At 46.8% G+C, this 17,394-nt stretch overlaps 1 protein-coding gene across 1 annotated transcript in view; it reads left to right on the top strand.

Moving 5' to 3' along the window:
- Spmap2l (sperm microtubule associated protein 2 like) overlaps positions 1 to 2,060 on the top strand; it is a 41,850-nt gene extending 39,790 nt beyond the window's left edge. Inside the window, exons 9-10 of the mRNA XM_075943336.1 lie at positions 1,433 to 1,608; positions 1,924 to 2,060. Coding sequence (XP_075799451.1) covers positions 1,433 to 1,608; positions 1,924 to 2,038 — 291 coding nt within the window. The 3' untranslated portion in view covers positions 2,039 to 2,060. The remainder of the gene's footprint in view (positions 1 to 1,432; positions 1,609 to 1,923) is intronic.
- The last annotated feature ends 15,334 nt before the right edge of the window (positions 2,061 to 17,394 follow it).

Genomic DNA, 17,394 nt, shown 5'->3' with positions numbered 1-17,394 from the left:
CCTGGTCTACAAGAGCTAGTTCCAGGACAGGAACCAAAAAAAAAAGCTACGGAGAAACCCTGTCTCGAAAATAAAAAAAAAAAAAGAAAAGAAAAGAAACAGTGAAGAGACCGTTGGAAGTCGTGCCTTTCAGAGTAAGACAAGAAGAGACTAGTTAGGCACCATATACTCATTTGGTACCTAATTAGGTAGGTACCAGAGCTTGGATTAGTTTCTGGCAAACAATCTTCCCTAGGTAGATTGGAAATAGCGTAATGGAAAAAGCAGATGATAGGAAGGCAAATGAGTTTATACTGTAGATACATACTATGAGGACGATTAAATGAACCAGGTGCACACAAACATGTTCTCTCAGTGCTCAGGAGCCGGAGGCAGGAGGATCTCAGAGTTGAGTCGCATGAGCTGGGCACCAGGGCTTGTAAGGCTGTCTCAAACAGACAGACGGTAGGATTATAAACACTGTAGAGAAGGCACATTAGGAAGGGTGGGCTGCAGGTCAGGAAGCCCTCCTTGAGGGTCTGATCTAGAGACAAGCGAGGAAAATGTATCTCAGTCAAGAACGAGGAAAGATGTAGTCTCAAGTAGAACTAGGAAGTAGTAGTAACTAGTAGTCTCTACTAGAACTAGTAAGAGGTCCTGAGGCAGAAAGAGCCAGAATGGAGGCTGCTGAGAGTCACAGTGTCCCTGGTGAGGAGGGGGAAGATGAGGTTAGGGAAGAGGGGTGGCAGTCAGAGTTTATGGGACCTCTGTAGATACAGGAAGGAAAATGAGGGTACCCGCCTGAGGGCTTAGCACCTGAGGGTGGTGTGTCCCTTAGCATTAGGAGGTCCTTGCCTGGTGGAGTATTGTGATGAATACCGCCTGTCTACCACGTGATGGTTTACAGTCAGGCAAGGGTCTGGAGATTGAAACGTGTACACACACACACACACACACACACACATAGACAGAGACACGGGTCATCCTTGAAACAAGAATGCCCCTCTTATTGTGTTCCAGGGCAGCTTATATATGGCTCTCCTTAACTAATGGCCATGCCCTAGCTCTTGGGATTTTTCAGCTGCAAGAAACCACTCCCTTACCATCAGGAACTCCTGAGGGTCTCATGCTCAGAGCAGCTGCAAGCATAGGAAAACAAGTTGTTTACTCCGGCAGGCAAGGGGTCACAGAAAATTCAGGGTCTGAGGGTCTGCAGTCCCCAACAGTGATGGTGAAGTGGGGATGATGATGGAGGTGAGTCACTGAGAGCCGTTCACTCTCCAGTAGCCATCACGGGAAGGCTGGAAGGCTCGAGCCACGAGGGGGGGGGGGGAGGCAAGGAGATCAGCAGGGAGTCCGTACAGTCACAGTATTGTAGGAGAGGAATGAGAGGGAGACAAGGGAGGCCTGGGGAATTCTGGGATGGAGATTTGGATCTCTGTTTTTGCTACAGGTAGCCCCTGCTGCCCTGCTTGCCAAAGCTACTGACCGAACCATAAAGCTAGCGAAGTCTAAACCTGTTCATGAAGATTATCTCCCTGTCCGGGATGCCCGATGGCCTGTTTCTTATGCCGCCGCCCATTCTCAAGTGTCTAGCAGAATCCAGGAGCTAGCTAACCCACCCACAAGGTATGGCAATTTAAGGCTAACATGGAACAGGAAGAGTTAGGGGTCTGGAGAAAAGGGTGGGGGAGGTTGATCTAAAGTTAAAAAACAAGCAAAAAGGCAAAAAATTTTAGGGGGTGGAAGAGCAAAACTTGTGGAATGTGGTAGCATGCAGACCCTAGATCATGCCAATGGCGTCTCTGTATAATGGAGACGACAAAATCCCAACCAAACAATAATACCCTAGTGCTTAATGTGGGAGTGGGGTGTGCTTGGAAAATACCAGTTCTTTTCTCTCTTCTTCTTAGTTTACATTGGTTTCTTTTCCTACTATTCCAGGGCTTCAGTGCACGTTGTATACTACGACCCAGACGTCTTTAAAGTCAAGCCTTCTGCTTTGAGAGCACAGTGTTCTCCCAGGGTCAAGGAGCTGGCTGAACCCATTGTGCGCTAACGGCAACAATCTACCCGAGGTTGGCACGCGGAGCAGATGACTTGATTCCCTGCCTCGGTGTTTACATCTTACCAAATCCTCCCCAATATGAGCGTTCCAGGGAACACCACCGTGAACGTCAGATAGGCGCTGTCTGTGATCTTCCTTGTCTTTACTGGCTTAGGGGACTCTGCCCTGCAATAAAGGGGAAACCAATGCCTGCTTCGAAATCCCTCCCACTCATGCAGGCATCTTGGCTGCTCCCGAACTGTGCTGCATGGAGGGCTTGCTTTCTCACTTTTGTATGTTTTGCTCATCCTCCACCCCTGGCTGCCCCATTCTGTCTCCAGCCCTTCTCTACAAAGTCCTGGGAGTTGAGGTTAGTCTCAGTGTTGCCTTGTCTATCTTCCTTCATCATCGGCAAAAACACCGACCCGAAGGGCTTCTTTGGATGAGACAAAATGGGTTTTGTAGTCTCTATTAGGGAACTGTTGCTTGCCTTAACATCTTCACTGGTCTCCACTGCCTTGTTCCAGGCTCGCTGTGAAGGACAGAAAAAAGATACCCACATGGTGAAGGTGTGCACCTATAATCCCAGCTACTGGGGAAGGCTGGGGAGGGAGGGTCGCCTGAGCTCAAGAGCTCAAGAGCAGAATCCCATCTCAAAAAGATAAACAGGTTTTGTTTGTTTGGATTGGGTTGGGTTTTTTGTTTTGTTTTGTTGCTGTTTTGTGGGGAGTGGGTTTGGTTTTTCTAGACAGGGTTTCTCTGTGTAGCTTTGGCGCCTATCCTGGAACTTGCTCTGTAGACCAGACTGGGTTCGAACTCAGAGATCTGCCTCCCTGGGTTTGTAGCTCTCCTGGGCCATTTACTGGGCACTGAAGCTTAAATCAATTCCTTCATTCCCTATCTCTGTTTCCTTACATATAAATAAGGTTCTTCCCACAATGTTGAAAATGGAAAAAATACATATAATAAAGTGTGAACTTGAACTGAAATTTGTTTTTTTAATTTCACTGTGTTTTCTAGGATGGAGAAAAGGCATAATTAATATAAAAAACATGGCTTGATTATTTTTCCCCCTTCAAGTGAATGTTGAGTGCTCTTCTAGGTGCTGGTCAAGGGGCAGGAGGCACAGCACAGTGAGCCAATGAGATGCCAGTTCTGTTCTCATGGCCTGTCCATCTGTGCGACATCCCCTTATAAAGAAGTGTAAAATGGCCATAGAACAGTGCCATGAAGCAGTACCGGGAAATAACAGAACAGAGAGCTTCAGTCCCCTAGGAAAGCCAGGGAGCTTTTCTTCAAAGGAGAGACAGTTGAGCTGGAACCTGACTAACATCAGAGAGGACAGCAAGGCATTCCAGAGAGCGGGAATCTGTGTCTCAGGGATGTACTGGAGTTTCCGGTCATCTTTCAGCGAGTCTTCCCCCCATTGGAGAACATCTGCTGTTTCCTTTCGAGGAGCCAGCGTCTTCTCATTCGTTTTCCACGGCGTGATGGGCACATGGCTTAGGATTGGGACAGTGGTTGTCTAACACGTGCCAGGCCCCCGGTACAACCCCCGGGGAACCTACACTGAAAACAGGTAAGTGAGGGAGCTGGAAGGACTGCTCAGTGGGTGAAGAGCATTCGCTATGCTTGCAGAGGAGCCAGATCCAGTTCCCAGCACTCACGCTGCACCGCACCACTGCCTGTCACTCCAGTGGTGGGCTATCCGAGACCCTCTTCTGGCCTCCTTGCACAATGCATGTGATGATACATTTACTTACATACTAGCAAAGCATCCATACATATGAAATAAAGTAAAGTCTTCAAAAGAAAAAACATAGACAAGTAACAAAGTTTTATGGGGTTGGGTGTAGTGGTACACGCCTTTAATCCCAGCACTTGGGAGGTAGAGGCAGGAGGATCTCTCTGAGTTTGAGGTCAACCCCTGGTCTAAATATCAAGCTTCAGTTTACCAGGATTATATAAGAAACTTTTAAAATAAAAATAAAAACAAAAACACCAATTATGGTGACTTTTCTTCAAAGTGGCTTAGTAAAAGAATGGGCACATGCCCAGGCCATCCATGCCTAGTGCCGTTGTCTCAAACTTTGGGTCTTGAGTAGCACGATGCAAGGATGGAAGTGACATCTCCAGCTCTAGGGGTTCGAACGCTGAGAACCTCCTCTCAGTTCCTTGCCCCCCCCCCAGCTCTCCCCCTTGATTCGGGAACTGCCTACAGCCTTCTAGGAGATCCTCTGCAGCAGACGGGAGAGCGGATCGTAGGCTGCAAGAATGTCAGCTTCCTCCAACAGAAAGGGCTGCAAGATGGGACTCTGGAGGTCAAGTTGAGCATTTTAGTCTCCATCCAAAAGGCAATGGAAAGCTGCTGAGTTAAGTAAATTATGTAGATGAGGGGACAGAATAGCTTTGGTCCTTATAAGTCATGACTGGGCTCTGGGCAGAGAGAGCAGGATGCTTTCTCTCACTGCCTTAGCTTCATCTCAGCCAGTGTGTTAGTGTAGTAACTGCCCAGGTCCTTGGGTCAGATGTTCCCAGTCTCTTGTGGACATCTGAAAATGAGGAGAATGCCAAGCCATTTATGCTTTTTCTATGGATGAATAGATATGAGAACATTTAATTTATTTTTTTTTTATTTTTTTTTAAATGTGTAGCCCAGGCTGGCTTCGAACTCGTGATCTGCCTGCCTCTACCTCCTTTAGCAAATCTTACCGGCATGCACCAGCACCACTGGCCATTTAATTTATTTTTATTACTATTATTTTGGCTATTTTTTTCTTTCAGACGGTCTATGTAACCCTGGCAGTCCTGGAACAAACTATGTAGATAAAGCTGGCCTCACACTCAGAGATCTACCTGCCTCTCCCTCTTGAGTGTTGGGATTAAAGTCATGCACCGCCAGGCCATAAGAAAGTTTAGTTTACAACAAGCAGTGGTAGGCGGTAGCACATGCCTGGGAGGCAGAAGCTGGCAGATCTCTGAGCTCAAGGCCAACCTGGTCTACAGAGCTAGTTCCAGGACAGCCAGGGCTACACAGAGAAACCCTGTCTCAAAAAAACAAAAAAAAATAATAAAAATATAAAAACAAAAAAAAAAGAAAGAAAAAGTTTAATTTATAAAGTAGCCATCATAAGTGACAACAATAGTTAAGATGACCACAGAACATTATAACACAATGTTATTAGTGTGGTCCCTCCCTCTCTATAGCTCTCCCTTCTTGTGATGATGTGAGTTGGTCCAGTGTCTCCATGATGAGATGAAGCTTCAAGAACGCAGGCGTGTGGCGTAGCACGAGGCTGCTTCTGGTCTTCTGATATGTCAGGAAGGCAGCAACTACTCTAGATTATCCTGTGTGTATTTTTCTATTTAGTTGGAAACAGTTACCTTTTTTCTTAAAGGAAGCCTGTTACATATTCTCTTTAGCACATTTAAATGTCCTAGGTCACTTTTCTTATACTCTGGGGATATGACTGAGCAAAATAAGGATTGCCTGAAGACAAATACTCTGATACCACAAGGACAGTCTGTAACCAAGATGGGTATTAGGTGACTAACGGATGCGTACCACATAGGATGTGGATACACCAGATACAAAAGTAAACTGTGTCCCTGGTTGGAGGACACTGGTGGGAGGGGGGAGGCTGGTGGGGGAAATTGTGAGAGGTTATTTCAATACTCAGAATAGCAGACAGTAAGAAATGTGCAAATTGTTTACTACTGGGACTCTCTGTTTAATAACTTTGCAAAATGAAATCCTAGATTATGAAGCTAGAATAAGCTAACAGAAGGAAAGACTGCACACAGTCTTGGCTTACAAAACGGGGAAAGTGGAATGGTTTTGCCAGCTGTTGTCTGCTCTCCACGGGCTTGGGGACACAGGTTTTGCTTTGGTAGAAAGAGCAGGTAACACTTCTTCATTAGCCCCCTATCGGTTTTCTTATACCCACCCAGGGTTGGCCAGTAAGAACTGCATGTTTGGAGTAGAGAAGTGTGTTGGTCACGACAGGTTCAGCTCTCCCGCTTTGGTAGACTCTTCTCTCCTGCTGAAGAAGCCTTTGAATTCTGTCTTTTGGTTTGTTTGCGACACAGGGTTTCTTTGTGTAGTTTTGGAGCCTGTCCTGGAACTCGCTTTGTAGACCAGGCTGGCCTCGAACTCACAGAGATCCGCCTGCCTCTGCCTCCCGAGTGCTGGGATTAAAGGCATGCACCGCCATGCCCATCAGGCTGTGAATTCTAAAGAGCTTGTCTGAGGAGGTCCTGGCCACTGGCCTGTTTTGGCAACAACTATACCAGGGGCTGTGAGGAAAGGGTGCCTGAAGACATTCATTCTTTCAGACTTCATGTGCATTTTCCTTTTCCATCTGGGAGGTGTTCCCAGGTGAAAGAATGCTCCCACCCACCATAGCATGCGTCTGCCTGCCTTTCTGGTTCCTATGGCTAAGGTGTGGCCTGCTAGGACTTCTCGGATGATGAGCATCCTGGGAGGGTTGCAAGAGAGCGTCGGCATCTAGCCAGGGATAGGGGAAGGTGGCTGTAGGGAGTGGAGATCGGGAAACAGAAACCTTCAGGGTAAGTGGGCAGTGAGCCACACCCAGGTGCCAGGACCACAGTGGCCATGGGTAGGCAGCTTCGTGGAATGAACCATAATGCCTAAGCTTGCATACATTCCTTGAGACTTGAAGAGTTTGAAAGTGCCCCCTCCCTTCCTGGCTTCATCAGACTTAAAACATGGCCAGTGTCAGGGGTCCGCTGTAAATTCAGGCTTCTCTGGGATGGTTCCCACATGCTTGGCCATTTATAGAGAAAAAAAAAAAAACCCTGTATCATGTGACTTCAAATGTTCCAGGGAAGCAGTGTAGATATATGAGTAGACCAGCACATTATGACTCCATGTCTAACCCCTCTGGGCCTCCATTTTATCACCAATAAAACGGAAGCAAAAATACTATTATTAAATTCTGGCTCCCAAAGACCACCATGTAGCTTTGGAACAGAGCAACGTGGAGCTAATAGTTTGCTGAGGTACAATGCATCAAGGCAGCGTTAAGGAGTGCAAAGGTTTTTCCTCTTGGAGTAGTTTAGAGCAAGAGTGAGCCCAAATCTGAATTCGCCACACCTTTCACTGTGTCTTTTGTCTGTTCTGTTGTCTGTTTCCTGTGGTCTGTCCATCATCTGTTTGCTGTGTGTGTCTGGTGTCTGTGGCTGTGGATCTATGCCAGGACCACGTCAGCTCTTATAAAGGACAATGCCTCCTAGGACAGGGCTGGCTTACAGGTGCAAACGTTTAGTCCATTACTGTCATGGCAGGAAGCAGGGCAGCACGCAGGCAGATGTGGCCCTGAGGAAGTAGCTGAGAGTCCTACATCTGAACAGGCAAGAAGCAGGAAGAGAGAGTGATACGAGGCCTGGCTTGAGCTTTTGAAACTTTTAAGACCGCCACCTGTGACCTGCTTCCTCTAACAAGGCCACACCTCCAATGCCACTCCCTGGGAGTTTATGGGAGGCATTCTCATTCAAAACACAACAGATATTTGCTAAGTTTTTATTTATTTTTTATTTATTTATCTATCTTTTATTTTTGGAGACTGAGTCTCTCTCTAGGTAGCCGTGGTTGGCCTGGAACTCACCGTGTAGACCAGGCTGATCTTGAACTTAGAGATCTCCCTTCCTCTGCCTCCTGAATATTAGGGTTAAAGGCCAGAGCCACTACTCTCAGAAGGGGATATGTTTTCTGCAGAACTCTTACCACAGTTTTACAAGGAAAGACTGACCCTAACTAACCCAATATAGCACAGGCTATTAAACAGGCTGAGAACCAGTAGGAAAACAGAGTGGTTTTTCAGCATATTTTTAATGATTATTTGGGAATTTCACATAATGCACCCTGATCACACTCACTTCTCAGTCCTCCCACATCTGCCCCCGCAACTCTTGTGACCTCCACAAAAATGGAAAAGAAAACCCACAGGTCCAATTTGTGCTGCTCATATACTCCCTGGAGCATGGTCAAACTCCCGGTGGTCAGCCCTTAAAAAACAAAACAAAACGAATCCTTCCCCACCTGCACCCCTGCCAGTGCCCAGCAGCTGTGGAGAGCTACACCTAGCATCCTTATCACATTCCTGAAGAGTTCCTGATCCAGCAGTTTTAAATGGTCTCAAAGCCTATCATTAATGTTGCAATGTTGGACAAAAGTACACATTTCTGAAGGCAAGATGTCTTCAGAAAAAGCTATCCCTAAAGTACAGCAGCTTGGCTTTCATAGCATCTACCAAGGGGAGGGCTGTGTGTGAGATTTATGAGATTTAAGGGATCTGGCCTAAGGTATATCTTATGAGGTGTGGCCTTGTTGGAGGTAGACTTTGATATTTCGAAAGCACATAACGGGCCCAGTCTCTTTCTCTCTGCCTGTGGATTAGGACGTAGTTCTCAGCTATTTCTCCTGGACCATGGTGCCTGCATGCCGCATGCTCCCTGCCGTGATGATAACGGATTAAACCTCTGAAACTGTAAGCAAATCCACAATTAAATGCTTTCCTTTATAAGAGCTGATGTGGTCCTGGCCCAGACCACAACAGAAATACAACTGGGACAGAAAGTCATCTGTGACACTGGGAGAGGCTTGAACACAGAACTCAAAGCCCAATCCACAGTGAAGTTCTTCCTCCACCAAGGCCACGCCTACTATAACAAGGCCACACCTCCTAATAGCACGGCTCCCTTTGGGATTATGGGGGCCAATTGCAGTCAAGCTAGCCCTTTCTTCAAGTCACACACTATCAAAAAAGTTCAGTTGGTTAGGGAGATAATACACTACCTCAGTTTCCCCCATGCTTCCTGTGATGAGTAGGGTCTTCTGAAGTCTCTGACTGACACCAGCAGGCTCTAGATTAGGCATGGATCTCAAACCCGGCTGCACCCAGGAGCCGGCAGGAGACCTCTCGAATAATACTGAAGCAGTATACAGTCTTGCTATCTTCCAGCAACACTAAACCAAAGCCACAGTCCCTTTACATTCCAGAAATAGTTCCCTTATTCTCTGTTTCCTATGGGAAAATCAGAATTTAACCATGAGAAGTTGCTGATTTAATAGAACACTCCTCTTTGAGAAGGTGGACCAAATCCAGACATTTAGTTCACAAGTGGAAAAAAAAAACCAAGTTGTGTTCTGGTGTTGGTTGCTTCTGTTGAAGAGCTGGATTATTTCATACTGTTGGGATTCCTCCTTACACATCGTGGGGCAGTGTGGGTGTGGACTCTGGGGAACCTGGAAAGAGGGCTCTGACAATGATGATTGGGAGTCATCAAAGGTCATTATAAGCACAGCCGTGGCTGGGCGGTGGTAGCACATGTCTTTAATCCCAGCACTTGGGAGGCAGAGGTGATCAGATCTCTGTGAGTTCGAGGCCAGCCTGCTCTACAAGAGCTAGTTCCAGAACAGGCTCCAAAGCTACAGAGAATCTGTACAAGGCTACAATCTCTGGAATCTCACAATCTCTGGAATCCCACAATCTCTGAGGTGGCGCAATGAGTAAAAGCAAATTGGATGTTTTCAGGGCTGGAGGGATGAGGGGAGGCAGGGTGAAGAAGGGAGGCGGGGTGAGGAGGGGGAGGACAGAGGACCAGGACCAGGACCACTCGGCATGATTCTGATGGGCACCTGACATTGTGTATTCATGCAAGCTCAAAGACTGCAGCGCCACTGTAAATTCAGCATCGACCGTGAACTTTAGTTAAGAATGACCTCTTCATTTCGGTCATCGATTATTTATCAGCTGTATCCTGCTAATGTAAGATGTAAGCTTTGCTCACTTTCTTTCTGTAAACTTAAAACTCCAGAAAAAAAAATTGAATCTAGGTTTTTCGTTTGTTTGCTTTTTTAAGTAAATGGGTGGCGGAGAACACTGGCTGTCTATTACTTTCCTGGGGAAATCCTGACTCACCCAATCAGGCTGAAACACGCTGATTTGCAAGGCGTGAAGTTACGGACCAAAAGAGAAAAAGAGCTTGCATCCATTGCCAACATAAGCGTTCTCCTTCAAGTGGCTCCCATGACTATTAGTCATAGACTCAGATGAATCAATTTTATCTTTTAGGAAACGTTCCAAATCTCCCTCAACTTGTTTGTGAAGTAAACACTGTGTCTTAGCAATTCTCACCATAGGATCATTCCCACCAACAAACATATATGACAGTGCTTAACGAGCTGCTTTAAGTCATGGCAATTCTAAGGTGACTCATGGTTTTTAAAAGCCACGGCAAGGTTAGCGTCAAGAAGCGTGCGTCTTTTTGATCTGAAGCAGCACATTGCTTTGCTGGAGTACATAGCTTTTACTTAAGCAGAGAAACAAATAAGTCTTCAAGTTCTTCTCTGTAGTGGTAGCTTGGGGAATCCAGAGACTTCAGAGTAACTCTCCACAATCAGATTCTAACCTCCTCCAGCCCTGAGGCTACCGACTGCTTCCTTTTCTATACCACTAGCCAACTTTTGGGAAGCGAAACCCGGGCACAAACTTAGATCTATGAAAAACGGGACTTTATAATTCTCCTTGCTTTCTGACTCTGAGCCTTTTGCTACTCAGCTAGTGGGAAAGCCGTTTCATATTTTTCTGGGGTTCCCAAAGACTCCTCAGTGCCAGGATACTAGGGGAATAGGGACAAGCATACGGAATCAGGAAGACCTTTGGGTCCCGGTCCCCTGGTTACTGCTGACACGAGTTGCGCTCTCCCCATGTTCTCGTCATGTCCTCTAACTTTCTAGAGGGCCTGCCTGAGATGTGACATGTGCGCCAGGCTGCCACCCACCCTACTGGCTTACACACAGCTGTTTTTTTCTAGGGCTTTCTTTCCTTCCCGGTGACTGTGTTGACAGACACCATCATTTCTGTTCTCAGTACTCACAACCTCTCATCTCCCCCCCCTTTTTTTTTATTATTCACCCCTATGAACATCTCTTCCCAGTTCAGAGATGGCACAAATTCTCTTCCTTTGGTCACCTTCACAACACCTTAGCCCTAGCGTACTCTGAACATCTCAGCTTTTAGAATCAGGAGCAAATCCACTTTGAAGCTGTTCTCATTTTCTCTCTTGCTATGTTCTTTCCCTGAGGCAATGAGGCCACAGCCTGATGGGACTAGAGGAAATGGAAAAGAATCCTCCAGGGAGACAAAAGAAGAAACTTACATATGGCTTGGCCATGTGTCTTAGAGTTGGCCTTTCTGTATTTTTGTAGTTTTTTTTTATATTGAAGTTGTAGGTTCTCTAACTACAAATTCAACCAAAACAGATAAAAACATATAATAAAGCCCGTAACCTATATGCACATCTAATATTTGCATCTATATTGGACATGTACAGATCCCCTTTTGTGATTATCCCCTAAACAACTATTTATAGAGCGTTGCATTGTATTAATACTGTAGGTAATCTAGAGGAGGTTTCAACAATACGGCAGGGTGTGCATAGCTTATATGCAGATATCTCAACCATCTATTGACTTGGAATTCCCACATGGGACATTGAAGCCCTGTGGACATTGAGGGCAACTGTATAAATCTGTGGTATCTTGTCCCCTGGTGTATTTTAAGTTGCCTCATAGCAGATTTTTGTTTTTGTTTTTTGTTTTCCTCAGCAGGGTAGATTCTGAGGTTGCCCCCGAGAGTCTCGGTGTGCCCCGTCCTGAAGCCTTGGTCAGCACCGAGGAAAGGTTGAGATTATCCTGTGGGTTCTAACAGCCACACGCGTGCTGCTAAGTCACAGGACTTTCCATCCCACGCTTTGCCAACGATTGCATTTTCTCTCGGTCACCTCTAGAGACGCTGAATACCTCCAGACAAAAGTTCACCAGACTGAATGGAATTTTAAAGCTGCTTTTCATGAAACGGGAAGATTCCAGTCCAAGTCACTAAAAAGGATGGCAGATATTAAAAATCACAGTACTGCAAGGAGAGAATTCCAGAATTCACACAGCATGCCCTGTGGAGCGCAGGCACCAAGGGCTCATCTTAAAGCCTAAGCGTGCATTTGCTGAAGTCGTTCCGTGAACTTGGGGGTTACTAAACAAGTGAAAGCCCCAGAAAGGGTGACATACAAAGCAGGGACGTTTTGATGGAAGGAGGTAGGGGTATGGGAAGAAAAGACCGTAGACTCCCGACGGGCGGGAACGGAATGTGATTCTCAGACACTCATCCTGAGGCTCAGCCCTGCTTCTGCAGAAAGGCAATGCTCTGGACGCCACTGCATTCCTTGTTGAGAGCTGTCCCATGCGTTAGTCATTCTCTACTCAGCTGGGCACAGAGCCTAAGGCTTCGTGTTTATCCTGGCATGTGGTTCCCTGGGGTTTCTGCTCACTCCATGGGATAGAGTCCCAGGGTCTAGGCTGTGGTTCATGCCTGGGAGCAAAGACCATCTGCTCTTTGCCCAGTGTCTCCATCACTTCCCACTCAGGGCTGCCGGTATTCTCGGGCTCTTCAGCAATAAGCCTCTGGAGGTCATTAATGCTTTTCTTCTACCCTTCCAGCACCCCACAAGGAAAGTATGATATAGAGACGTAACTTCGCCCAGACAAACGTCTGTTGCCTGCGGGAAAGGGAAAACAGAACACTTGTGCTGCAGTCATGATTCCTGTTTAAAAGGCTCTGGGATGCGTGGTGAGAACGGCCTAGGGTGCTCTGCAGGGCTAGGGCACACTGCAGGGACATCTCAGCTCTGGGATGTGTGGTGAGAATGGCCTAGGGGACTCTGCAGGGACATCTCAACATCAGTGACCTGACGTCCTTCTACCTTTCAGCCAGAAAAGCTGAGGCTCTGACTCATGTGTTCTACACTTCTGCTTGGTCTTTATCTTTGCTCCATTCTGAAGGTGAATGCAGACCCGGGGAGCAATTGTACCATTCAAGGCAGGGAATATGGACCGTGTGTGCTCAGCTTTAATACAAAGGCTAGCCACCAAAAGCTCCCTTAGTCCTCCATCCCAGTGCCCACCTGAGTCTGCCACCTTGAAGCCATTCTCTCAGTGCTTACTGTAGGGAAAGGACACTGCATCCAACCTGTACAATCTAAGGATTCTCCCCCTCCTTCTCTTCCTCCTCCTTCCCTTCCTTCTATTATTGTTGTTTTTATTTGAGACAAGTTCTGTCTGTGTAGACCAGGCTATCCTTGAACTCACAAAGGTCCGCCTGCCTCTGCCTCTCGAGTGCTGGAATTAAAGAAGTGTGCTGCTAATACCCAGCTCTAGTTTAAAGATGTCATTGGCTTTGTGTACAAAGCTCCTGCTTTGTGTTGGCCACAGTTGGTTTTTTATAAGACAAGGACAAGGAAACAGAAGAATACAAAGAGCAAGAAAGCCCTGGCTGAGAAACAAGGATGGCTCAGCTATTAAGAGCACTGGTTGCTCTTCCAGAGAGGGATTTGATTTCCAACATCCACATGGCAGCTCACAGCTGTCTGTAACTCCAGTTCCGGGGGATCTGACACCCTCACACAGACAAAACACCAATGAACATGAAATGAAAATAAATAAATATTTTTTAAAAACAGCTCAGGAGAGCTGGCCCCACCTAGGCAGTGCGTGCGTGTGTGTGTGTGTGTGTATGTGTGTGTGTGTGTGTATGCACGTGCGCCTATGTCTTGCCCAGTGGCATGGGCACAGGAGAGCTCGTGGACTGACCAACTCAGCTACCACCCAAGCCCAGATCCAGGACTTTGACTTTACCCACCTCAGCATCTATCCCATCTATGAGTTACTGGAGTGCAGGAAGGGGTTGGCCCTGTGGAATCATAGCCGCAGGATCTCCACAACTCAGGACAACAGCAAGACTTCCAAAAAGCAATCTCAGTGAGGGTCCGGTGTTGATGGTGTTGCAGAAGCCAGAGGCCTTGAACCAGACAAATGAATCATTGCAAGAAACATTTGCGAGTAAAGCTGTTTGGGCAGAAGGGTAAACTGTGTGATGCACGGAAGCTTCCGATGCCACAACGGCAAATGAATTCATGATGGAAAGCGGGATAGATGGAGGAGAAAATGGTGCGTGGACAGCGGAACTGGAGATGTGACCTTTGTCATGGAAGTGAGTTCTCTCTGGCTGTAATTGGTAGAGAAGTGGGTCTCTCCCGGGGGAGGGGGCGGTGAGATGGCTTTTGCTTTGTTTTGTTTTTAATTTTTATTTCATTTTGAGGGGGAGAATAAAGGGGTAAAGGGTGGTTATAGAAAGACTCGGAAGTGGGTGGGGTTGGGATGTATGATGAGAAATTCCCAAAGAATCAATAAAAAAAAGTTATATTAAAAAAAGGAGAGAGGGAGGGAGGGGTGGAAGGATCTGGTTCCCTCTTCTGAGCTCCTTGGGCTCCAGGTACACACACGGTGCACAAACATGCATGCATATTTTGTTGCTGCTGCTGTCGAGATTTCCTTACTGAACAAGATAGCTTGTGACGGTGCCGTGAGCATCACTTGGTGAGTCGGCTGGATCCCCGTCCCTCCTCCTCAAGCTACACAGCTTTGCAGCCAGGATTTTAGCTTCTCTCACTATTGCCCATCACTTTACCTTTGCAAAAAAGCCATCCTGTGGCAGAGGCAGTGGGGCACACCTGTAATCCCAGCACTTGGGAACCTGGGGAGACTGAGCTCAGAGAGGGGCAAGGGGAGATAACAGGACACTATATTTGTTATCAAAACGTCTATGCCATCAATATACAAGCAACCGAAGAAAATATCATACTTTATATTTTGTCAGCATTAAGAACTTTTGGTGTTTCTAAGGACAGTGACAAAAATGGGGTTCTGGGGCTGAAGCAGTGGCTTGGTGATTGACAGCACTAGCTGCTCTTCCGGAGGACCAGGGTTTGAGTCCCAGAACCACATGGTGACTCACAACCACCGTAACTTCAGTTCCAGGGAATCCGGCGCCCTCTTCCGACCTGCACAAGCACCACACATGCATATGGTGCACAGATACACAGAGAGGTAAAATACTCACATACATAAAATATAATAATAATTTTAAAAGGTTATTTTGTTCAGAATGGGGGGAAAATATTTCCAAATTATACATGTGGTGAGACTCTACTATCCAAAATAGGTAGAAAAAAAAATTCTTACGTCTCAGCAAACAGATAAATAACCCAACTTTAAGACGAACAGAGAAAACTCCTCGCATGGTGAAGTACATTTTAGATTCCAGATTTTGGTGTGTGGAGGAGGCGGATAATGACTTCAAGGCCGACCTGGGCCACTCTAATGAAACCCTGTCTCAAACACGGAAGGGACAAGTAAAGACAAGGCATTCAAGTGGGGCTTCTCCAAGGACGGTATGTGAATGGCCAGCGAACATGCGCAGCAGTGCTCACCGGCATCCATAGTCATTAGAGACGTGCCAATCAGGGAACACCACGTTACACCTGCCCGAGCGGCTTCCTTTGTTTGTTTTCTAAACGGAGACTGTTGACCTTCTCCTGGTACACTACAGAATGAGGCAGCTGAACGCAGTTGGCCAGCTCCTCAGAAAGTTACATGAATTCAACACGACCTCCAACCAGGCCACTCCTACTTACGTACTGAAGAGTGGAAAATATAGATGCTTGGAGCCGGGAGGTGGTGGCGCACGCCTTTAATTCCAGCACTCGGGAGGCAGAGGCAGGCGGATCTCTGTGAGTTCGAGACCAGCCTGGTCTACAAGAAAATAGATGCTTGGGTGCAGAAGTTCACCACAGTGTCACCGAGCGCAGCGGAGGCGTGGAAGCATCAGGAACGGCTTTCAGTTGAGGAGCGGGTGAAACACGACCGAGCCACATGATAGAGTATTACTTCACCTTGAAAACAGCATACCAGGAGGGGAAAAGACATCATGCCACCGTATTCTGCGTATTTGAAATGTCCGGAATAGGCTGCACACGGTGGGGTCACACTTCTGCCTAGTACTCAGGCCTGAAGCAGAAAATATGCGTGAGTTCAACTGGGCTGCAGATCCTAGCTCAAGAAAAAAAAAAGCAGCAGAAGTGGAGAAGGAAGAGGAAAGGAAAACGAAAAGCTGATGAAATGTTTCAGATGGGCAAATTAGTGAAAGTAGAGACGTCATTGGGATGTAGGAGCTGAGGGATGAAGAGGAGCAACTGACTGCCATGGCCCTTACTTTCTCTGGGAGGCTAGTTTAGTGGAGGTGGGTGATGAATTCCCACAAACTAGGTGGCTTATGTAGGCGATTGTTTCTCAGCTCTGGAGGTGAGGAAGCCAAGTCAAGGTCAAGTCAAGTCAAGGTGCTAACAGGTCCCTTGTGTGCAGAAATCCCTCTTCTTGGACAGCAGATGGCTGTCTTCATTTTAACATGGCCCAGAGCAGGAAGCGTTTGTGGCACTAATTCCATCCTGTTTTATTCATAAAGGCTCTACTCTCGTGACCTATCGCCTCTAAAGACACCTCCATTCCCTCGCATATGCGGATTTCTACGCATAAAGATCAAAAGGACACAAATCCGATCCAACATGCGGCTGATGAAATACCCTGGCAGTAGATAGCAGTGATCAACATTCATAAACAGTAGGAGTGAAGCCTCTAAATCATGCTTTCGTGTGAATTACATCTTAGTTAAAATTGTAAATTACTACTATTATATGTGCAACAGAAACTAGTGTGTTTCGTAACTTGCTAAATGCTCTCCTGGATCTAGCTTCTAGAACCGAGAGCTATAGTTCTTACCTCCCTTTCCATGTCAAATATCACAAGTGAGCTTAAAAACGTTCTGATGCTCAGACTACAACCCAGACCAGTGAAACCAGAACCGCTACAGTACGGTTCAGACCAAGAGCGGCTTTGAAAGCATCCCATGGGAATCTGTTCTGAGTCGCCGTGGTGGTTTGAATAAAATTGGCCCCCATAGATGCATAGGGAGTGGCACTGTTAGGAGATGCGGAGTAGCACTTGCTGTAGGTGCGGTCTTTTTGGAAAAAGTGCAATTCATTCTCTTCCTGCCGCCTGCCCATCTGGATGTAGAACTCTCCGCTCCTCTCCAGCACCATGTCTGCCTGCACTCCACCGTGAGTCCTGTCATGATAATAACGGACTGAACCTCTGAATTGTAAGCTAGTCACAATTAAATGTTTTCCTTTATTAGAGTTGCCATGGTCATGGTGCCTCTTCACAGCCATAGAGCACTGACTAAGACAGTCACAGCCCTGGGGCACCACGGTCTGTAGGCTACATCCATTATGGAACACGGTTTCTCATTTTTGATTGTTTTATTGCTATGACTATTTTAGATAGGGTCTCGTTATGTAGCCAGAGCTGGTCGGAACCTTCCTACATAGCCCAGGCTGCCCTCAACTGTGTGAGCCTCCTGACCAACCCACTAAGTGCTGCAGGTACAGGTGTGTGC

This window comes from Microtus pennsylvanicus, chromosome 12 (genome assembly GCF_037038515.1).
Source record: "Microtus pennsylvanicus isolate mMicPen1 chromosome 12, mMicPen1.hap1, whole genome shotgun sequence".
In the NCBI taxonomy this organism is placed as follows: Eukaryota; Metazoa; Chordata; class Mammalia; order Rodentia; family Cricetidae; genus Microtus; species Microtus pennsylvanicus.
Note: the sequence above shows the minus strand (reverse complement) of the source record. Positions and strands in the feature narration are given on the sequence as shown.